Genomic DNA, 23,610 nt, shown 5'->3' on the forward strand with positions numbered 1-23,610 from the left:
AATATAAAATAAATTAGAAACATGTTGTTGTAGTGTTGAAGACTGTTAACGATAATTAATCCAAATTTTTGAATCAGTTTTTAAGTTTTTAAATTTCTTTTTTTTATGAACAATGAAATTAAATGGTATTTTGCAATATTTTTAAATAATTTTCTAGTTTTAAAATATCGTAACGGCTGATTCACATATTTAACTCGATATCTGCCATCTGTTGTATACGTTAAAATAAATAAATATTATAAAGTAATAGTTATTCGAACTCGTGTGAATACAATATTAGAAATCCGAGATGCGAACAGGTTGGATAGTTAATTCAATATAGTGGCTGCTAGGGTTATGCGGCATCTCTCCGAGCTTCGTCATGCCAAGCTTCGTTACGGCGAGCTTTGTCTTATTTCATGAAAATTGATCTAGATCTAAGATTTGTTTTCATTAGACCAAATATATGAAAGTTTTACACAGAATATTTGTGCGCATAAATTCTACCCCAATTATATGTTTAATATATGAGTAGGTAAGTTTTTCAATATTTTCAAATTAGGTAGCCAAAAAATTAATATGACTAATTTTATCTTATTTTCGTCCTTATCTTGATAAATTTATTAAATATCTTTCATATTTAATGTCTTATTATTTTATTTAACTCATATTGTTGACAAAAAAGTATTTAATTCAAGTTTTATAAGTATATATAATTTGATTTATTCCGTGTTTTCTTTCATTTTTTCTCTTTTTCTTCTATTTCTTGTTTATGTAATTTTAAGGCGGATTGTTTAGCTATATTCTCTACACTTTTTGTTTCTGAAGTTACTTTTGTACACTCTTTTAATTTCCTCTCGTGGAGTTAATTAGTATGGTTTAAAACAAAATAGAAAAGAAAAATCTATGTAATTAATTAATTATTTTTTAAAAAAATCAATAATCATTTAAATTCTCAGTTTTTCCTCCAAAATTCTTCTAGAAATTACCTTTAATTTATGTGCAATTGAGCTAAATTTAAATTCATTTATTTTCAGCCATAACAAGCATAGTTTAGGCAAGAAGAAAATAAATTATCATCATTGATTTTTCATACAATTTTAATACTAGGAGGCCAAACAAGACAATTTCAAGTTTGCGGTTGTGAACTAGATATATATATATATATATATATATTTTTGGTCTTCATTTTTCTAGACACTTCTCAAGTTATTTGTAGCATTTCGGGTATAAGACTTGGATTGCTATCTACCCCTTTTATAAACTGAAACTCAAACTGGAAAGTACACTGATTAAGTTTAGTCGTGCCGGTCTTTCTTATTATCAATTTCTCACGGGCTACGAAAAAGGCTTTTTCAGCTAATCGGTTTAAGGAGTTGTCTACTATGGCATGTGATGTCTTAAGCATCCTCATTAAAAATGTAGCTTCAGAGTCTTCATTCAGCATAGGAAGTCGGGTTTTAAACAAGTATCGGAGTTGTCTCCTTCCTTCTACAGTTCAAGCTTTGATATGCGCGAGGAATTGGCTACGCAACTTTGAAGAGATTGGTATGCTTCTGACTTCTTTTCTTTTGTCATATTTCAATCAATTTGAATCTTAATGCATATTGAGTTCTTCTTTTCTGTTGTACTTAGATGATAATATTGAGTTCCTTAATGAAGACAAAGATAGCGAGGGAGAACAAGAAGAAGTTTAATTTTGCTTTTAATTTGTTTTTGGATTTGATACTTTGTTGAATACTTGAATTGTGTTTAAATTTGCTTTTGGATTTGATACTTAAATCATTTAATACTTTGTTGTTTAAATTTGCTTTTGGATTTGATAATTGGATTGATTATGAAGCAAATACTATTGGGTTAAAATTTGGTTTTGTTATGCCCATTGGACAACTCATTTGGGCATGGTCTTTAATGGGCATGGGCTTCAGTGGACATGGACACTATTTGTCCAATATCGAAATGGACATTATTGGACTGGGCTAATGGACATGGACAGCCCGTTTTGACAGCTCTAGAAAAAGCCAACAGAAGGAAAAGTACGGAGGAGGAATCCCTGGCATGAATTCCAGAGATTAGAATAGAATGTTGACTTCTAGATTTTTCATACAAAGCAAATAGCATTTCCTATTGATTTGTCTCCTGGACTGGTGGAACTATTCTAATTCTGAATTATTCGTCGCTATGCTATTCCCAAGGACTAGCAAAATCGAAATGGTGAAATTTTTGGATCATCTCAATGGGTTCAGAAACCACACGTTTCTCTGTATCATCATAGCGTACTATCAAAAAAGAAGTTGTTGGATAAAGTAAACTTCCGCCTTGGACGAGCACGAGGCTTAGTCAAGTAGAATCGGATTACGCTGCTGGATGCTCTGATCGAAAACAAATCATGTGGTTCGTGGGGCACTTGAGTAAGCCGCCGACGCTCGATTGTGTCTTGACCCCTATCCAATTTTTGGGCCAATTCCCCCCTCGTGCTACCAAAAAATGAGATGGTGTTCAGGTTGCGAGTTGGATCCATCTTTTTAGAACTAGCCCAAATTTTTTACTGACCTTATGGATTAATCAGATTTTTTTTTTTTTACGTGTATTTGTGACAGGCTATTGGTATATATTGAAAACATTATTCCAAAATGTAAAAATGTTAATATTTGATGAACATTTGAATAGTAAGAAAATGAAAGAATCTTATATTTAAAACATCCATACTGAACAAGTGGTATACAATTCTTTCCTAAGTAACTTATGGTTAAACGAAATTTTTGTGAGATTAGTGCATTGGCAGTATAAAACGTTATTTTAATATGCGAAACAAAATATTTCTTTTATAAGAGTTTAAAACAAAAATGATAGCTCAAATTTTAAACCTCTAAATTACCAAGTCCAAGGAACTATTTATCTAGTGTCTAAGAATCGTATCCAAATATAAATATAAATAACTTACTATCCATATTATTAACTGGGAAGCATGGTGTGAATTACAATATTATAAGGGTAGTTTAAAATTAACTAAATGAATTTTTGCATGGGTAATTTAGTAAATTAACAACTACTACAACTAAATAAATATTTTGGATTTTGTTCTTTTAAAAATCGAATTTAAAATCAATAAATTCATAACTACCCAATATTTTCGGAAATAATTTAATAACGTTTTCGTAACATATCATGCTATTTTAATTCGAATTGTATATATGTAAATTTATTTATTTTGGTAATATGTTATTAGATAATTCGGAAACTTCAATCTAATTTAATTACAAATTATCATTTAGTTTAGATTTTAAACAATTTCTTTAACAAAACTATGTTAATTGTTTCTCATTAGTACACATAAAAGAACATTACCTCAAACATCAATCTATCTTAAATAATGATTTTACAAGGATTTTTAAAAGGGGTTTAAAAACGTTAATAATGATTTTACAAGATTTTTTAAAAGGATTATTACCTGAGTAGTAGATGCAGAATGAGAAGCAAAAGGATTTGAAGTCGTCTCAGCCTGTAATAAACTCAATCACTGACTTAATAATGATTTTACAAGGATTTTTAAAAGGGGTTTAAAAACGTTAATAATGATTTTACAAGGATTTTTAAAAGGGGTTTAAAAACGTTAATAATGATTTTACAAGGATTTTTAAAACGATTAGTACCTGAGCATTAGGGACAGAATGAGAAACAAAAGGATTTGAAGTAGTCTCAGCCTGTAATAAGCACAATCACTGACTTAATAATGATTTTACAAGGATTTTTTTAAATTATAACACAAGAAGGTTATTGAAAAACCTGCTCAACTGTCACAGAAATTTGCTCTACAGTCAAACATAACTGAAGCAATCCTCCACTCTGTGAGAATTTGTGCATAAAAGTTGCAAGCTGTCTATCGTTCCTAATATAAAGAGGATGAGATTGTATGGTTGTAGACGTGGAGACTAACTTGTAACTAAGCTTCAAAGAATTGGTTGAACTATCTATTTGAAAATCCTCTACAAGAATATCAACCAACGCGTGATAGGTAATGTGCTCATCAATGAGCACTAAAGAAGCTCCCAAATCAATGTCTAATTCAAATTCCCAAGTCATATTGTTTGTCAACTTCCACAAGCCACAAACAGAATACAATTCTAGCATTATAACCTGATAAGATAAATAACAACAAAATCAACACCCACAAAAACACTGTCACTACAGAGAGAAGCAAGGTTTACAATTCGTTTTAAAGCGTAAGTAAGTAGCATAGAATAATTTACAAGAGATTTTAAAAGCTTTGAAAAGTGGTTAACATGGTTTACAAATCGTTTTAAAGCGTAAGTAAGTAGCATAGAATAATTTACAAGGGATTTTAAAAGCTTTGAAAAGTGGTTAACATGGTTTACAAATCGTTTTAAAGCGTAAGTAAGTAGCATAGAATAATTTACAAGGGATTTTAAAAGCTTTGAAAAGTGGTTAACATGGTTTACAAATCGTTTTAAAGCGTAAGTAGCATAGAATAATTTACAAGGGATTTTAAAAGCTTTGAAAAGTGGTTAACATGGTTTACAAATCGTTTTAAAGCGTAAGTAGCATAGAATAATTTACAAGGGATTTTAAAAGCTTTGAAAAGTGGTTAACATGGTTTACAAATCGTTTTAAAGCGTAAGTGACATAGATCTATCACGAAAGCATATGCAAAAGAGGTAAACACTAAATCAGAACCAAAATCTATTACGAAATAGTATAACAAATTCACATAAGCAAATCTATCACGAAACAGTATAACGAATTCAAAAGGATTTTAGAACAGTATAACGAATGTACAAGGATTTTAGAAACAAATTCAATCATCAAATCTCAAACAAAATTCAAATTCGAAGCTGAAGCAAATGTCAAACTGTCGATTGAATCAGGATTCAAATAACGAGTTCACATAATCAACAACCAAAATCGAATAAACCAATTCGAAAACGAAGATTTAAGCTAACATTATAAAATCAAACCTGGAAAACGCAAGAGATTCGACGGCGACACACAGCTCTACTTACGACGGCGAAGATGGGTTTTCACGGCGAGTAAACTCATTATTTCCGACGGCATGAGATTCAACGGCATTCACAATTTCCGATGGAGGAAGAAGAGAGAGAGTGAAGAAATGAATTAGGTCTGTGGGTAGCTCATTAAGGGTAATTTGGGGAGAAAAGTATTAGAAAGGGTAGAAATGAAAATGGGAAAAAAAGGGTAGAGTTGCAAAAGGGCATTGAGAAAAGGGCATTAGAGTGAATTATTCTTTGAAAAAGTTTAAGGTTAACAAAATAAAATAATAATTTTTTCCGCAAAAAATATTCCGACAATAATTTTTTGCCAAAACTCTTAAAAACTCTTGTAAATCCGACTCTTTAAAAAATCTTGTATATCTTTTTAAAACCTTTTATAAGGGTTCACAAGAGTTTTAAAATAGTTCAAAAATATTTACAAATGTTGTAAAATATTTATAATAATTTTTTTGAAAAGTTGAAAAATGATTTACATATATTTTTGAAGACTTTATAAGAGTTATAAGGATTTTAAAAACTCTTGTATATGATTTTAAAACCTTTTACAGTGGTTTTAAAAAGACTTACGAGGATTTAATGGATGACGGTAACACGACGATGAAAAATTTAAATCGACATTACCAAGTTTTAAAAATTTATATTTACATATTTTAATAAACATTAACACAAAATTGATTAAACAAAATATATTTAAGCGGAATCTTGCCATATAAAGTATGGTTTTCGAAGTTAGTAACTCATAAGATCGTGACACATGTCAATTTTATCGATCAGATGTTTACATGTGTTATTTAAGATTTAACTTTTTTATTCTCTTATAAAAATAGAAAACCTAAAAAAGAAACAAATTTACATTTACTAAATTCTATGTCTATAAATTAATAAAAATATTTATTTTTACTAACAAAAACGAAAATTAACAAATTTGTTTTTATATGTGTTATTGGTCAATTAAATTTTTTTAGCATGTATCAAATATAAAACAAAATCATTTAGTATGGATATTAACTAATTAAAAAGAACATTGAAGTTTCAAATAACAAAATAATTTAATTAACATTAAATTAATTGATTTCAATTGTATTCATCAATGTAATATAATATTTTTATTTGAATACTTAGAGAGAATATTAGTATATTCATACTTGTCTTAGTCTAAGAATTTCAACGCATGTTGTCATTAGTGAAAACACCAAAAATTAGGAAAATATGGTTTAGAGGGATTGATTTTTGATTATTTAATAAATTTGAAGTCATTTAAATTAGTTTGACATTAGGTAAAACTAACTTATGAGATTATGGCATATAGCAAAACTATATCTTAACAATGTTTCTTTTCCAAAATATTTTTTGAATTATTCATTTTTGTTTTGTTTATTATGTTTTGTTATTTGTTAGTTATTTTAATATGAGCTAATATATAGATTTGATATGATATACATATTATTTTGATACAACACTTATCCATTAAAATAAGGTGAAAATAATCAAAATTGGATTTATTATGATGAAATAGATAATTAAATTTTATAGCAAAATCAAATGTGTAAGATTAAAATTTGGTTTAAGAAAATTAATAAAATAAATACAGAAAATTGTGTGAACTACTATTTAACATTCAAATATCATCAAAGTGTAAAATTAAATTTCATTTTACTATGAAAGTATAAATAGTTAAAAAGGAAATTGTGAAATTGAAATTCGATTTTTTTTTAATAATAAATTAAATATCAAAAAAGTAGGTATGAGTATTTAATATTTAGAATTCAAATATCATAAATAAAAATTTCTAATTCATTTTTTCATTCGCCTATTTAGGCGGGCCTTACCTAGTTATAAATAAACGGGTCATTTTAATAAAACTCCATACTTAAAAGGTGATTTGCATTAATAATTTAGTAAGATGTTTTATATTGACTGATTATTAATTGAATGGTTTTTTCATTGGACTTTCTTACATGAGGGGTTTTTGTATTAAAAATTAAGTTTAGGGTTTTTTTCATTAAAATTCTTTAATGGGCCTTTGGGCTTCCCAGCGGCCCATATCCACAACGATTTCTACAAAAACGACGGGTCCATATTCGACCTCCGGAATCGATTCGCCGGTAAACACAAAACCTCCGTAGAAAGGTCCAACGACACCAATACGACAAATGTCAGACCCATTTAAGAGAAGTTCTCTCTATCTCTCTTATCTTTTTTTTTCAGAGATCCTTCACTTTTTTTCTTCTCCTTGAGGTCAAAAACTCTATTTCACTTACCGGCAATCCAATCTTCTCTTTGGAGAGTGTATTCAAATTAGAATTTAAAATGATTTGAGCTTTCTTGAGTTATCTATCGATTTTAAAATTTCCTTCTCGACAATTCACTGATGCTTGTAGATCATGTTTGTTTTGATGGTCTAATCTAAATTTGTAGGGATTTGGATCATTGTTCAATTCTCAAGTCTTGTTTAAGTTTATGAACTATATGAATGGATAAAGCAGAACTAATTTTGGAACAAGTTTGTGATTTGATTTGCAATACAGTTAATTATTCATTATGTAAGTAAATCTCCAGAATTGATAGGATACACCAAATTTAATTCAATCTCTATTGTTGTTTGTACCTTGTAGGTCTGTTCGTTTGCTCATTTGGGATGTCCATCCAAATGATTCATCTGACTAATCCATCTAAATGATGTTCGTTTCCATTTTTGGTGGTTCAGTAGGATGATCCATCTAATTGTTTTTTTAAAAAAAAATTTGCTTGTTTGTTGAGCTGGATGATCCATCTAGATGCTTCTGATAAAAAATGACTAAAATGCCTATAATTTTATCTAATTATATTTTAATTCTTAATCTAACCATATTAATTTTTATTTTACTGATCAAATCCATATTTACAATCAAATAAATTTCAAATTATTATATTTGACATTTAAACTTCCATTTTAATGATTTTTTTTTTTTATATAAAAATCAAAGCATATAAGCATGTATTATGAAATTAAGAAACTCCAAAAAATCTTAATAACTTCAGTTTTATATATGCTAAAACAAATGAAACAACAACAATATAAGTTTTACCAAACATAGATAAAACATGATACATACGCATGAAACGAGCATATCTGAAACACATGATCTATTTATTGACTTGTGATGATCTCTCAGAGAGAAAAAGAAACAGATTTTACCAAACAAACACCAAGAGACGCAAAGAAAACACTGCAAGCAATCAAGCACATTACAGATGGAAAATTATTACCAAAAGGCTCACTTAGAAGAAAGAACAAGTCCAGAGGCTGAAGCAGGATTTGGATCACTTGGAAGCAGTACTTGATACCCAATCAACACACAATGGAAGCTCCTATTAGATTTTCAATCACCTGCATTTATCACATCAATGATATGTCATCAAACATAGACGAATACTAAAATAATGTACAAGAATCAGATAGAATTAGCTCAAATGATGAAACCAATCAAATTTGATAAGGATGAAGTCGATTAGTATTTAGAAAAGACCAATCAGATTCATTAAAAACAGAACTTGCAACCAAAAATGCCAACAACATACACAAATAAATCAAACGCAAGAAAACATTTGCAAGAAATATTAGTAGTTTTAAAAGAACATGTCATTATATAACTACATTAGCTTGCCAAATCAGACTCAAATGATTAATCAATGTCTTGGTTGCAAACGGTTTCCGGTAGCTAGACATAATGTTTATGACAAAATCATTACATGTGTATGATACATTAATACCATATAAGTGGTTTTTAGAACACTAGTAAATACTCATCCATACGACTAATTGACAAAATCAGTAGAACTAACCTATCTAAATTATTGTCTTATCTTACACATCTTGGAATGTGGTAATTAAAGCTTCTTTACTTAGACTAGCGATTGTGTCCATCACAATCTTATAAGTTTGCTTTGTTTTGGAAAATTTCCCAACACTAACTAATTACAGGATACAAACAACAACAACAAAATATGCCAGAGAATTAGAAACTTGCAAGAAATGAAACCAGCAAAATAGAGATATCCATCAATCAAGCATTATATAACTACATTAGCTTTACACGACTTTCGTGGCTAAACTTAAGTCTTATTGATGATCCCAATCACTTTCACAAAAACCAATTCAAAGCATTTGGTTAGATAAATAGCAAAAGACAAAACAAAAAACACACTGTAGAGATATTGAACGAGACAAAAAATAGCAAGCTTTGAACATCAATGTTTCATCTTTAAGATAATCCTTCGGAGCTATCTATACAGATAAAAAAATAGCAAGCTTTGAACATCAATGTTTCATCTTTCTAAATACACGACAAATACAAAACTCATAAAATCCATACAAAACCCATATTTCACAGCTAATTCCCATTCACACAAAATAAAACCAATAATCGAATCCATCGAATGACTCAAGGAGAAATCAAACCCATGATTCTTACCTCTCAAACAGTGGTCGTAGCTAGAAACACCTGAAACCCATTAGGAGAAATCGAATCATTAACCAATTCATGAGACAGAGAGATAGAAGGAGAGAGTGAGAGAGAGAGAGAGAACGCACGAGAAGATTCCGGCGAGAGATCCGGCGAAGAGCTCCGGCGAAGTGATCTCGTTTCTCTTTGGAGTATCCCGCATTCTCCTATCTTCCAATTTCTTTTGTTGAGTTGTGGGAACTCAAAGACAAGCTCCGTGGAAGTCACCTCCTCTACGTCAAGTTCAAATGTGTATATATGCTCTGTTAAAAGTGGATATATGCTTGGATATATGCTTGGATATATCTTTTCTTTGAGATCATTATGTTCGTCCCTGATGACAATGTCAACGATCATCGGTGTCTGATCATAACTCATCAGTTCTTCATTAACCTTAACAAGCATGATACAAGCCTTAAATCTCAAGGTTGTAGGAAGAGGCGACTCCTTCAACTTGATTTTCAAGGAATCCCCAGAAGTAGCTCGATGAATGAAGCAGGCAGGCACTTGTGTACCTGGAAACATCGCATCTATACAAGTGTGCATGATGAGATCTCTGGCTTCTTGATTCAGTTTGAAGCATTTGGGGAAATAGAGACGGATCTCTGGATTGTTAAAGCAACAATCCAGTCTCTCGAGGGACTTACAATTATCTGCATATATGTAATCAAGGGAATCTGAAAGTTGGGGGAGTGATACCAGATTATTGCAGTTGTTGAGACTAAGATCACGTAAACGAGACATTCTCTTGACCCATGGAGGAACTTCTTGTATATCTTTGCTCAAATGCAGCTTCGTGATGATGTCAAAAGCATGCGGGAATTCCATGAGGCTTTCAAAGTATGAAATCTGAAAGTCAGCAAGAGGAGACCACGACATGATCGACAAGGGAACTTCTTTTATTGCAGTTCCTTTTAACCTGAGCTCTGAAATGTGTGTGGAGATCTCAGGAAAACTTTTCAACTGAGAGCAATCTGTGAGATTAAGTGTATCGAGAGATTTCAAGTTGATGTTGATTGGAAGAGCCTCTAGCTTTGAGCATCCTCTCATAATTAACTTGCACAAGTTTTGAAGGTTTCCTATAGAGGAAGGAAGCGTCACCAGACTTGAGCAGTTAGATAGATCAAACACTTCGAGATCAGTGATATCTCCAATTGAGGATGGGAGTTTCACGAGACTTGAGCATCCGCTAATATTCAATTGCTTCAGATTTGTGGCAGTTCCAATAGAAAGAGGGAGCTCTATTAGACTTGAGCAATTTTGGAGCTTCAATTCACGGAGCTTAGTCGCATTCTCGATAGCGGGGAGCTTCTCAAGACTCGAACAATTTTCAAGATCTAATATTTGGAGACTCGTGAGTTTTTCAATAGAGGAGGGGAGCTCCACTAAACTTGAGCAATTTCTAAGCTTTAATTCTTCGAGATTAGTTGCAGTTGAAAGATTGGGAAGCTCTTTCAGATAACTAGAATAACTCAAATCCATCCACTTGAGATTTCTAAGTTGCTGCATTTGACAAAGAAGATCATGTTGATACAATTGGCTAATAAACATTTACGGAAACAAATTATAATTTTTTATAAAAAGTGAAAGTTTTCATCAAAACTACTTACTTTAGTTCCTTCCCATAGCTTCCGAAGATTGCTGGAACGCATATCAAGTTCGACCAGAAACTCCGGATTAAAAGTTGAAGGCAAACATAAACTCTCGTAACCATACCAGTTCAGTGATCTAATCTTTGGAGAATGATAAATCAGATCTTGTAGTGCTAACTGCAGTCTCTCAGGTTGAAAACTAGCATCGATTCTAACGAAATGAAAATCATGCACTCTTTCAAGTACTTTCTCACTTATATTCAATTCTTCCTCGGTATTAGACAACTCCAAATGTATCCCTATAAAACGTCTACTATCCTGAAACATGAGCCAAAAGAAATATAAGTAATTACTGTTATCAAATAAACTCAATTAACAGGGGCAGATGCAATGGCAAAACTTACTGTTGTATCATCGTCGAGCACTTCACATATACCCCTTGCACCAACCAAAAGCTGACGTTTCGTAAAGCCATGATGAACGAATTGCTTACGAGAAGTTTCTCTTCCGAATTGTTCGAGCAGAGTATGCATATGTATTCTTTCTCCATCAAAGGATATGAGAGATTTCTGAGCTAATAAGTGAAGACCTTGTTTCACATCCAAGAACTTTCCAAGAAGCTCTTTCACTTTGGTTGTTGATTCGCCGTTAAAAAGACAGGCTATATAAAGAAATAGATATTTATCTTCGTCACATAAGACATCGTAACTGAACTGTATAATGCTCCCGATTTTTCCGTCGAGGCTAGTTTTTAACCTTGGTAGTGTTCTTTCCCACTCTCGCTTGGACTTCCCCCGCAAAGCAGAGCCTAGAACCTTCAATCCCAAAGGAAGTTCACCAGCAAGGCAGGTAACTTCCCAAGCAATCTCATCGAAACCTTCATGTGGTTGTTTCTGACCAAAGGCATTCATACAGAAGATTTGAAAAGCCTCGTCATTTGATGGATATTCGACCTTGTAAACATGATTGATCCCATGAGCCTTCAAAACTCCTAGATCTTCTGTTGTGATAATAATCCGACTTCCAGGACCAAACCATCGAGTTTCTTTCGCCAAGGCATCTAGTTGTCCTAATTGATCCACTTCATCGAGAACAAGAAACACTTTCTTGTCTCTCAACCGTTCTTGAGCCACTCCTAAATGAGAAATCATGATATCTTTATGATTGATCATCTGGGACAACATTTGGTTTTGTAGTTGCAATTGTGCACTGTACTCATCGAAACAAGGTCTTGGATAGCATCCTTTGATATTGACCATGATTGCACTAAGTTGGAATCTGTCGGAGACTTGATTAAACAGAAATCTGGCGATAGTTGTCTTACCAATCCCAGGCGGTCCCCAAATCCCGATCATCCTTACTTCATCCAAATCTAGGCGCAACAATTGTTCCAGCATATCCATATGAGCTCTCATCCCTACTAACCCGTCGAAATCTCTTGATGGTGTGAAACTATTTAACATGTTTGAAACATCAGTGGATATTTTCTCAATCATGTCTGCTTCATTCCTCCTGACAATAGAGGATAGATATCAAATCAATATACAATCGTTGCGATAAAATGGTCACGAAGATCTGAAAGAATACACTTTAACAAGGAAATATTAATTAAGGAGAATATAAATCAAGAAGACAAACCAGCTGTGAGAATGATATCCGGCGATTGTTGCCACATCCTCCAAAGCTTTTCTCCATCTCTCAACTTGCTCTTTTGGTTTACCTCTACATGTTTTTGTGAAGGCTTTTCCAAATTCACCGGTCTGTTTCTTTATGTCAGTTGGATCAACTTCATAGAAAATGGTCATGACAATCTGACCCACCATTTGCCTGCATTTCATGATCTCGGCCAACTCATCAAGACACCAAGACGAAGAAGCATATTTTCTTGAGAGCAAAACGATTGCGATCTTTGATCCTTTGATAGCTTCTTTGAGCTCAGGACCGATCGACTTACTCCTCTCTATATTATTATCAATGAATGTGTCAATTCCCTTTCTTCTGAACGATTCCATGATGTGACTAAGAAAGGTTCTTCGGACATCTGCTCCGTGGAAGCTCGGGAAGACATCGTGTTTCCAGTTTCGAGACACAGAAGTTGCAGGGGAGGGAAGAGATAAAGAAGAAGAATTACTTTCTTGGTTATCTTGTTGGAATCTGAAATTTGTTAAAGCTACGGCTGCCACTGAGCCAAGGGAAATAAGAATAATTCATTAGTATGGTAAAGAGTGGATCAAGATTTAAGATGGCCTTTATGTGAATGGATACAGACCACTGATGACTCTGTTGGCACATAAACTCCATGGATGTTTCCAAGATGACTCATCCTGAATGAATCTGCAATTCTCAGCATCGTTTGTTGAGCATATCTTTCGTCTTTTACGAGATTCGGAATCAACATCCTGATTTGTTGCTTTCCTCTTGGAACAGCCCAAGCTCATTACAGAACCCATGAGAACTTTGATTATCGAAGAATCAAGAAATTAATATAAAATCAAGAACACATAATCAAGAAATGAGCTCAAAACACTAATCAAAGCATCAATATCAGCATAATCATCAAGAGCCAGTCCAATCAATTCGATTCCACAGTGATAAAACCTTAAGCAAAACTTAAAAATAGTTGGAAAATCTCACCGATACATGAAAGGATGAGAAATCTCTAGAGAGTTGAAGAATCACACGGGTTTAGTGGAATTTTTGTAGTTGAAACGATTTGTGTGACTGAAGATATAGATCGTTGACGACTCTAAACTCCATGGATGTTTCCTGGAAAATATAGTGAGATTTTGTGGAAAATATTGCAAACGACAAAATTACTGTCCCTATGCTCCACCATTCACTGTCTCAAACAAAGTTACGTCCACACAATATATATTTTTTTCTTTCTATTTCTCTCCTAATAATAATAATGATAAAACAAAAGAGTTAATATCATTCAATCTTGTAAAGAGTTCATATCATTCAATCGTGTAAAGAGTTCAGTTTAACAAGATTTATATCAGCAAGTTTCAAGCTTCACATCATTTTTCTGTTATAATACTGTCCAGCAAAGACTCACAAGCATCTTCTAGCAAGTCCAGTACCTATGAAAGAAACAGGTAGACAAGTAACAGATCAAGATTCAACTTTCGAAGTGACTTTTGTCCTAACAAAATAGATCAAACAGGAAATATAAGCATTCCCCCTTGCAAAATTCTCGAACGGAAGGCAATTTGGGAGTGACAACAATGGTATGCTAATGCCATAGTAAAGTCTTATAAACCAAATCAACCATTTTGAAAAGACAACATAGCTGAAATTTTATAGGTAGCATCTGCCTAAACCAAAAAGTTACTAATCCACAACTGGCTTAGTCTCTAATGGTAATTACCTTCTCAAAACCTTGAGCTCCACCATCATATGGATCAGGAACAAACTTGCATTGTGTTTCTTGCAATACGAACACATTAGCTTAACCTGAAAACTCAATGAAAGTGTTCTAAAAAGAGTTCCAAAGTCCAGCAAACAACAACAAACAACAACGGTACCTTCTTATCTGCATCGGGTGGGATTCCCTCTCGCTTTCCACACATTATAAGCCTTCAATATATCCTCTGCAAACATCAAACATTCATACTCACATTAGCTAGACCTAAAAATTCAATGAAAATGCTCTGAAAAATCTCCTAAAAAGAGTTCCAAAGTCCAGCAAAAACCAAAAAAACACTAACGGTACCTTCTTATCTGCCTCTGGCTTTCCACACATTATAAGCCTTTAATATATCCTCTACAAACATTCAAACTCATATTATCGACTAGGATGCTTTAATCTCTCTATTGATGGTGCTTTTTCTTCTTGTAATCAAAAATCTCCCGTTTGCTAATTTCTTTGCGAATCGGGTTTTGAAATGGCTTTCTCTATGCTTTTCACAGGACATGCTGAATGTGTTAAATTCGTGAAGAAGTTCAATCTTCCCTTACTGGTATCTAATCTCTCTTGACTTATATCTAGTACGACTTTTTGTAATTAAGTTCCTCTACGAATAAGTCAGTTTTTTTCCGATTGTTTATTAGGTTACAGGAGGTGGAGGATACACAAAGGAGAATGTAGCTCGTTGTTGGACCGTTGAGACTGGCATTCTTTTGGATACAGAACTTCCTAATGGTTATTAAAAGTTTGTTTCAATATTTTGTCAGAGAAAGTTTAATGTTGCAGTCTTTGGAGCTCAGGGGTTAGTTGTTTCTGCAGAGATTTCTGAAAACGACTACATAAAGTATTTTGCGCCGGATTTTTCTTTGAAGATACCGGGTGGTCACATTGTAAGGAGCTCTTATGTAACTTATAGTTCCTCATTGCTTTAACAAAATCTAAAGAGAGATTGAGAATCATTTTTTGTGTTTGAAATGAAAACAGGAGAATCTTAATACCAAATCATACATCAGTTCCATCAAAGTGCAGATTTTGGAGAATTTGCGATACATTCAACACGCTCCAAGCGTACAGATGCAGGAGGTAAACTCAGATCATCATAGGACAAATTGATGCTTTTATCAATCTAACACTGATCAGTTTTTTTACTTGAATCTCTTAGGTTCCACCGGATTTCTACATACCGGATTTTGATGAAGACGAACAAAATCCGGATGTACGTGTGGATCGTAAGTATCGATAACCACCTTCAAGGCTCTACTTTAGTCCCTTTGTTTTCTTAGTGACTAATGTTATATATGGAATGTTTCAGAGCGTTCACGGGATAAGCAGATCCAGAGGGATGATGAATATTTCGATGGAGACAACGATAACGATGCATCGTAAAACATCGATTCTTAGAAATTGTTGGTTAATTTTTTTTGTTTAGTTATGAGATTTGTAATGATATCAACACTTTAACGGCTATGGGGCACCAAAACCACTTCTGATTGATTCCATCTTCTTCATGTTTTCGTCTTGGTGTATATGAATGAAGCTTTTTGGTTCACTTTCTCATCATTGTGACTTATATAGTGATCAAATTCGTTACATATTGTACAGTACAATTTGCACTTGATCAAATTCAATTTTATTTTTAGGCAGCCTTGTTAGTAAAAATCACTAAAGATTAATAGAAAAAATAGATTTAAGAACGCTAGTGAGAAATACGCAGAGAATTATTAAGATTAAACAGAAAAATACATTTGAAAAGCAAAATTCAGTGATTATTAACAAAATCTGAGAAAGAACAGAAACAAAAAGATCAAGGATATGATTTTTCTTGATCCAAATTTGCATCAGAGTCATGGAAGTTTTAGATTTCCAACACTGCTCAATTGAGCTTCTTTTATCAATGGTGATTTAACTCATCATTTGCAATCAGATGGATATATATATATCGAGCAACATAAGACTCGATGTTAAATAAAAAACATTAGAAAGAATGTAAAACGAAAACACAAATGAATAAAGAAACAGAGAAAATGATAAGCAATGGAACTGAAAAGAGTTGTTTTCCTTGTGCTGAGGTATTTATTGGGGGCTGCGACGAGGTAGGGTTTCTTTTTTTCTATATAGAGGTGGTCAGAATCTAAGCCCTAGGGTTAAATTTGTTAACCATGGTTAAGTTAACATTATAATTTTAGATATTCTATTAAATATATGAGATTTTTTTATAGAAAAAGGTTTGGTTATTTATTTATTTTTTTGGAGTTTGAAGTTTTCAAGTTTGTCTGATCAATTATTTTTCGTGTTTAGGATTTTCAAATTTGGAAAATATAACCTAAGGTCTGAAATGATTAAAGTTGATGGAGCGGACAAAACCGTCTATGGATTATACTTTTTTTTTTTACCATTCTTAAATTAGACAAATTGTTAGGAATGTCTTTCCAAGACTATCATTTTTTAATTCTACCCATTATGTAGTCTATTTTTATTTATAGCCTTTTAACTTTTAATGAACACTAGATTTTAACCTGCGGTATACCGCGGGGCTATATTTTTTTTAGAAAAAATCAAAATGTAATATGCTTAATTGATTATCATTATTATATAACCTATTATTTTGTATTTTTTTGAATATAAAAACCTTATATATATATATATATATAATTTAGTGTACAATTTTAGGATTTAACATGTGGTACGACGGACAATTTTTTTTTATTAGTATAGACAATAATGTTAGATTTTACGATTTTTTTGTGTATTAAAGTTAATAATTTTATATATGTACAATTAAAAAAACTGATGCTGATAAAATATTAAAACAAGATTTAAACCGTATTATTACTTTTGGTTGATGATATTATAAATTTGTATTAATATCGATCCAAACCCGTCCCACCATATAACTCTCGTGAGATATTACTTTTTATAAGTTTTAATATTTCAATAATCTATTTCAAAAATTAATATTTTTTTGCTTTTTACGTAATGACATATTTTGTAATTCTTATTAAACAAAATAACTCTACAAAATGTAGTTCAATTTTTTTAATGTAGATAATGTTATAAATAAATATTAAGTTTAGTCATAATTTGTGATTGATATGTACTTGAGTTTTTGGACTACCTGTATTTCACGTCATTTAATAGCCTAAATTGGGTAGTTTGTAACATTATTTGAAACAATAATATTATCTTAATACATGTACATTTTACTAACTGAAAATATGAGATTGATTCTTTATATTACACTGAAAATGAATGATTCAAACTAAAGATCAGAGTGTAATATAGTTTAGCTTAGAAAATAATTAAAACGATTTTATTTATATGTTTAGTTTCCTAAATTTTAGTTTAGATTCAGAAAATAATTGTTTAACTTCCTTAGAAGATGATAAACATATATGGAAGATTTGAATCTCTATTCATATATATTTAAAAAATCAATAAAGTCAATATAATTAAAGGATAGATTAGAAGAAATTTTCTTGAATGCTAAATAATTAATTTGTTATTTATAAACGAAATATTAGATGCTGTAAAAAACGAATTATTAAATAAATATGGAAAGAAATTCATACCTTAAAAGATTTTGTATTATTAAAACCGATTTTATTTTACAGCAAATTAAAACCAAAAATTAATAAATACTTATGAGAGATTTTAGGAATGATAATTTTTGAAGTAATGCTAGATTTTTTTTGAAGTAATGGTGGAGTTAATATAGAGAGATTTTAGGCAATATTTTTGTTAGGTAAATATTTGATTTAAAATGTCAATTGAAAAAAATATACTCAGTGGCATTGAGTCGTAAATAAGTTCGAAGTCTAAGATTTATTTGTTAAAATGACTGCAAAAATGTATATGTAGATTTTACCCTTATTTGAAAAAGGGAGATTTGCAAAACTGCCCTTATTCTAATAACCTTTTGTAAAAGTGCCCTTTCCTAAAGGCCATTTTTAAAACTACCCCTTCTAATATGCCAAATGACTGTCTTACCCTCTGAATGATTAGGTTTCACGTTGGTTTCACAAACTTCTTCTTTTTGGCACAAAGTTCTTCGTTTTCCTCTCCGATTTTCCTCTCCGATTTCACTCAAAATCGCCGGCGAATTTCCTTCTGATTTCACTCAAAATCGCCGACGAATTCCCTCTCCGATTTCACTCAAAATCGCCAACGAATTTCCTCTCCGATTTCACTCAAAATCGCCGACGAATTTTCTTTCTGAGAATCCCCAAAATCGCCGACGAATTTCCTCTCCAATAAACCTGTTCTTCGCTGAAGGATTCAGATCATTTCTCTACGACGCAAACAATCCCCAGAGATATCGATAGATCAGACGGTAACCGTTTTTATAATCGATTTTATAGTCGATTTTATAGTCAATTTTATAGTAGATCTGACGCTGTTTCATAACATGTTTTGCAGATGGATTCAGAGAGTGAAATCCTTACATTGCCTGAACAAATCTACAGAGAAGGTGAGGAATCTATTGCACTGGGAACCGTTCAACAATACTCGGATTGGAATTTAGTTAGTAAAGTAGAGGAAGCTTTAGGCGAGTGTTTATTTCAGAAGATTAGAAGTTCGTTTTTTGGTCCTCTAGTTGAATTGGGACCAAAAATGAAGGCTAAGAAGGGAATCAGATTTTCTGGAAAAATCTTTCACTATCTCATGCAGCAGAGAGTGAAAACAAAAGGATCAACTCTTTGGTTTAGAGTGGATTCTCAACCTATCCGTTTCTCCTTGAGAGAGTTCTATCTCACAACAGGTAATAAAGTTTTACAATCGTTTTTAAAGCTTAATTAACTGTCGTAGAATGATTTACAAGGCATTTGCATAACTGTTTGCGTAGTTTACAATCGTTTTTAAAACATAAGTAAGTGTCATAGATAATTTACAAGGGATTTTAAAAGCTTTTAAAAGGGGTTTACTTCATTAACAATCGTTTAAGAAGCATAAGTTAGTGGCAGATAATGATTTACAAGGGATTTTAAAAAGGGTATGCATGGTTTACAACCGTTTTTAGGCATAAGTAACTAGCATAGAATAATTTACAAGGGATTTTAAAAGCTTAAAGAAGTGTTAAACACGTTTACAAGGGATTTTAAAAGCATAAGTAAGTGTCTTAAAACGATTTACAAGGGATTTTATAAGTGTTTGCATAGTTTACAATCGATTTTAAAACATAAGTAAGTGGCATAGAATATTTACAAGGGATTTTAAAACCTTTTCTAAGGGTTAAACATGATTAGTAATCGTTTTTTAAGCATAAGTAAGTTGAATAGAATGATTTACAAGAGATTTTAAAAGCTTTTAGAAGGGTTAAACATGATTTACAATCGTTTTTAAAGCATAAGTAAGTGTCATATAATGATTTACAAGGGATTTTAAAAGTGTCTACATGGTTTACAATCGTTTTTAAAGCATAAGTAAGTGGCATTGAATGATTTATAAGGGATTTTAAAAGCTTTTAAAAGTGTTAAACATGATTTACAATCGTTTTTAAAGTATTTACTATAAAACCTGTAATAATAGTCTCTACACTGTCTTTTGTTCATACAGGAATTCAATGTGAACCTGTTCATAGGGAACTTCGACGAAAGGGGAAAGATCCTGTAAAAGAACCATACTTTTGGGCTAGTAAAAGATCCTATACTCTTGGTGATCTCGAAGATCGATTGTTTTTAAAACCTAAGGAAGGTGAACCTGCTGTTGAAGATGAAGAAAAGTTGTGTCTTGCTGCAGTAGTGTTGATTGAAGGAATTCTTTTGACACCATATGGAAAAGAGAAGATACCTTTGCCAAGATTGCAGCATGCTTCTGATTTTGAGATGTACACAGCCCAACCGTGGGTAAAGAAGCATTCAATGTTCTATCAAATTCAATTCTGAGAATGGACGAGAAAACTTGGGCAAAAGAGAAATATGATTTGAGAGGATTTGGACTAGCGCTAACAATATGGGTGTTGAGCGCAGTTCCAGCATTTGGTGCAGCATATGGAGTTAAAGATAAGGAATTCCAATCTGAATATCCATTGATATTGAAGTGGAAAAGCACTACTACTCCAGAGTTTTTCAAGATCGTAAACCTTGTAAATGATGTTTCTGAGTTAAGCTTTTGTCTATTTACAGAATTCTTTAAATGGTTTTTAGATTTGAAGTTCTGCTTTCTCAAGATTTGTAATGTTATTGTATCTTCGCAGATGGAGGTGAATACAATTATTGGAAATCCAGAAGAATTCAAGTCTTTAGTTCCTGATTTCCACACAGACGACACAAAATTCCAACATATTTTGGGACTAGTTAATATGGGCTACAGATTGAAGAAAACTGAATGGAATACAAGATGCGTTGATGTTTGTGCTGCCCTTGAAGAAGTAGGTCAAAACAAAATCAATAACAAAATATCTGATAGCGAGAAGCTTGACAGGATTTTGACAATCCTTGAAGATCTTAACAAGAGAGTCGAGCTGATTGAGAAGATTTTGGACATTAGAATGGAGGAAAAGAATAATCAGAGATCTGAGGAAGATGAAGAAAGAAAACAAGAAGATGAAGGAGTAGAAAGACAACCAGAGGTAATTGTAAATGTTTCTTTAAAAGCTATTTGAAAGGAAAGGTTTTACAATGTATTTTAAAGGTTAAATACGTAGTAAACCTTTACAATGTACTCTTTTTTTCGCAGGCTGAAGAAGAAGGAGGACTAGAAAGAAAAGCAGAGGTAATTGAAAATCTTTACAAGCTATTTTAAAGGTCTACTAATTATATTAATGATTGACTTATTGTTTTTATTTTGTTACAGAATGACAATGAATCATTTGAAGATTCAATCCGAGAGCCAAACACACAGTATGGGAGCTATCCGGGTGATGATGAAAACACCCAACGTGATGTTGGTGATGAATTAGTTGAAGAATCATCAAAAGTACAGTAATTTATATCTCTAAAAGTCTTACAAAAATGATTAGTATCCTTTTTATAATTTTACATTCTGTTATCTTTTCAAGGATAAGTCTCCTACTCCACGATCCTCTACACCAAATTTCAATATTTTGTCTGAAGAAAGTCTGGATGTTCAAAAGGATAAGAAGAGAGTTAGCAGAGGAAGAAATGAGGTTAGCATTTAAAAAAAATTGTATTATCTAACCAAGTGTTTATAATATTTTTTTCAAATCTTTAAAAGTTTATCTTTCATGCAACTTCAGAACAAGAGAGTTAAACCAAGTGTTCATGCTGAGGATAATCTTAAAATAAGAAAACAGGTTAGTATTTGCAACAGTACTGTTTTTAAAAATTGTCAATTGTCTTGTTATGATATTTACAAGGGATTTTAAAAGTACTTTTAATTGGTGTTTTTTACTATTCTAGGTGCCGAGAAAGAGGCAGAAACAAGTTGATAGTGCTGATGTTCATGTTCCAACAAGGAAAGAGGTTAGTATCTAATTTATTATGATTTTGAAAATTTTGTTTACAAGGTATTTTAAACATCTATTTTTTTATTATTTTTGATAGGCACAGAGTAAGAAAAGGAAAAATATTGGCAATGATGGTGATAACGCTGATAATGATGGCGACAATGATAATTTTCAGCCCGCTCCGCAAAGAAAGAGTAAGCGGGGTACGGTTCCTTCCATTCATACCCAAGCACCTTTCACAGCTGAGAAGAAGAAGCATCCAATTTTGCATCCATTTGCGAAAGTTGATGCCACAAGACTTGAGAAATTGGCTGAATGGAAGAAGTCAAGGAAAAACAAGTGAGTTTTGTTAGTAAGATAGTGAGTTTTTTTTAATAATGGAAGAAGCATCATTGTTGACTGTTTTGTTGTTGTAGGCCACTATCAATCGCGGGAAATAATGTAGATACAAAGTGGTTTACAACCCTAGAGACGCCAGGGAAAGCAATCACAGCAACGGTATGTCTAAAAATCCTTGTAAAATTGGTAACCCATGAATTACATATAGTTTTTAAAGCATCATTAAGTTATTTACAAAAGGGATTTTAAAAGGGTTACGTGGTTTATAAACAATTTTAAAAGATTAGAAAGTGGTAAAGAATGATTTACAAGGTATTTTAAAAATGATTTACATGACTTGCAATCGTTTTTAACGGATTAGAAAGTGGTAAGGATTGATTTACAAGGGATTTTAAAAGCTATTAAAAAGGGTTTAATTGATTAACAATCGTTTTAGAAGCAGAACTTAGTGGCATAGAATGATTTACAAGGGATTTTAAAAGCTTTTAAAAGTGTTTAACTTGATTTACAATCGTTAAAAAGCATAAGTATGTGACGTAGAATGATTTACAAGGTATTTTAAAAAGGGTTTGCATTTTTTACAATCATTTTTAAAGGGGTTTTCTAATATGATAATTTTTATTTTTTGTTGTGTTTAGCATGTTGATGCAGCTTTGGAGTTGATGAAAACGAGGAAGGAAAGCAATCCAGAATTATTCAAAAACAAATCAGTTGTATTTGTTGGATCGTCTTTCTTAAATGTGATTGATGAGTCATACATGGAGTTTTTGGATAACAAAGAGGGATTTCAGTTTCAGTCTGAATAAATCAGTAAGCTGATAATAGAGGAAGAAACCAAGTGCATATTGGCTCCTTTCTGTATCAAAGGAAAATGTTGGGTTGCCTTGCTCATCCACTTGGAACAGAAGACAGTTTGTATATGGGAATGTGCAGCTTCTTATTTAACAGAAGAAGTCAAGAAAAAATATGTTGATGCCTACTCTATAGCTATGCCATACATTGTTCGGAACATCCTCAAAAAAGAAGACATGGATGTCTCTCCATTTAGCATCAAAGTCCTGACCACTTTTCCTCAGGTAACTTCTTTAAATATATCATAGTCTTAGAAATGAATATTCCGTAAGTCCTGACTTCTATAACTTCTTTGCTTAAGTAATTCTTTTGGTTTTTGGTTGTAGGCTCCTAGAAATGAAGAGTCTGGTATATATATGCTGAAGTTTATGGAATGCTACTCAATGTATACCAGCCATTCAAACCTTGAAGGGAACATAATTCAAAACGTTAGGAATAAATTGGCTGCTGACATCTTCACCGAATTAGGGTCAGTCATTTTGTAGAAGTAGCAGACTTCTAATCAAAAAGTAGTGGAGTA

At 32.1% G+C, this 23,610-nt stretch overlaps 3 protein-coding genes, 1 non-coding gene and 2 pseudogenes across 11 annotated transcripts; 3 read left to right on the plus strand and 3 right to left on the minus strand.

The window, feature by feature from the left end:
- Positions 1-1,445: 1,445 nt before the first annotated feature.
- Positions 1,446-1,773, plus strand: AT3G00730. Its single transcript, NR_143851.1, has 2 exons — positions 1,446-1,527; positions 1,615-1,773. It is a non-coding gene; the product is annotated as an uncharacterized misc_RNA (transcript).
- Positions 1,774-2,248: 475 nt separating this feature from the next.
- AT3G44470 lies at positions 2,249-4,062 on the minus strand (annotated as a pseudogene; the record flags this gene model as incomplete). 2 transcript variants are annotated; one of them is made up of 4 exons in its annotated part: positions 2,249-2,456; positions 3,431-3,481; positions 3,633-3,683; positions 3,766-4,062. The 2 variants fall into 2 exon arrangements; another variant differs by lacking the exon at positions 2,249-2,456 and adding an exon at positions 3,336-3,344.
- A 3,891-nt stretch (positions 4,063-7,953) lies between these two features.
- Positions 7,954-13,971, minus strand: RPP1 (Disease resistance protein (TIR-NBS-LRR class) family). Of its 5 annotated transcripts, NM_114316.3 has the most exons (8): positions 13,720-13,971; positions 13,355-13,540; positions 12,724-13,267; positions 11,490-12,597; positions 11,104-11,403; positions 9,583-10,996; positions 9,464-9,493; positions 8,009-8,379 (listed from the first exon to the last, which is right to left on the minus strand). In NM_114316.3, exons 2-8 carry the CDS (start codon positions 13,533-13,535, stop codon positions 8,372-8,374), a joined length of 3,585 nt encoding a protein of 1,194 aa, NP_190034.2. In that variant the 5' UTR covers positions 13,536-13,540; positions 13,720-13,971; the 3' UTR covers positions 8,009-8,371. The 5 variants fall into 5 exon arrangements, with proteins under 5 accessions (NP_001326422.1, NP_190034.2, NP_001326419.1 ...); NM_001339141.1 differs by having other exon boundaries at positions 7,954-8,379; positions 9,581-10,996; positions 13,355-13,908; NM_001339143.1 differs by having other exon boundaries at positions 13,355-13,971.
- On the minus strand, positions 13,971-14,894 carry AT3G44485 (Low molecular weight phosphotyrosine protein phosphatase; the record flags this gene model as incomplete). Its single annotated transcript, NM_001339145.1, has 5 exons — positions 14,613-14,894; positions 14,456-14,541; positions 14,212-14,230; positions 14,126-14,168; positions 13,971-13,981 (listed from the first exon to the last, which is right to left on the minus strand). Exons 1-5 carry the CDS (start codon positions 14,655-14,657, stop codon positions 13,971-13,973), a joined length of 204 nt encoding a protein of 67 aa, NP_001326882.1. The 5' UTR covers positions 14,658-14,894.
- A 78-nt stretch (positions 14,895-14,972) lies between these two features.
- hda17 (histone deacetylase 17) lies at positions 14,973-16,093 on the plus strand (the record flags this gene model as incomplete). The annotated part of the gene is made up of 6 exons (NM_114317.2): positions 14,973-15,047; positions 15,139-15,229; positions 15,314-15,384; positions 15,479-15,577; positions 15,657-15,723; positions 15,807-16,093. 6 exons carry the CDS (start codon positions 14,973-14,975, stop codon positions 15,878-15,880), a joined length of 477 nt encoding a protein of 158 aa, NP_190035.1. The 3' UTR covers positions 15,881-16,093.
- A 2,817-nt stretch (positions 16,094-18,910) lies between these two features.
- AT3G44500 lies at positions 18,911-23,575 on the plus strand (annotated as a pseudogene; the record flags this gene model as incomplete). Its single annotated transcript has 14 exons — positions 18,911-19,253; positions 20,048-20,337; positions 20,388-20,576; positions 20,688-21,062; positions 21,170-21,205; positions 21,287-21,409; positions 21,492-21,599; positions 21,690-21,746; positions 21,853-21,915; positions 21,997-22,238; positions 22,316-22,397; positions 22,877-22,978; positions 23,066-23,314; positions 23,417-23,575.
- Positions 23,576-23,610: the final 35 nt, after the last annotated feature.

This window comes from Arabidopsis thaliana, chromosome 3 (assembly GCF_000001735.4).
Source record: "Arabidopsis thaliana chromosome 3, partial sequence".
In the NCBI taxonomy this organism is placed as follows: Eukaryota; Viridiplantae; Streptophyta; class Magnoliopsida; order Brassicales; family Brassicaceae; genus Arabidopsis; species Arabidopsis thaliana.

Coding starts and splice junctions, on each gene's coding strand:
- RPP1 (NM_001339142.1), bottom strand. CDS start 13,535: ATGGGTTCTGTAATGAGCTTGGGCTGTTCCAAGAGGAAAGCAACAAAT. Junction 13,268..13,354: donor TGCCAACAGAGTCATCAGTG/GTCTGTATCCAT, acceptor CCCTTGGCTCAG/TGGCAGCCGTAGCTTTAACA. Junction 10,997..11,103: donor AGCTATGGGAAGGAACTAAA/GTAAGTAGTTTT, acceptor TGTCAAATGCAG/CAACTTAGAAATCTCAAGTG.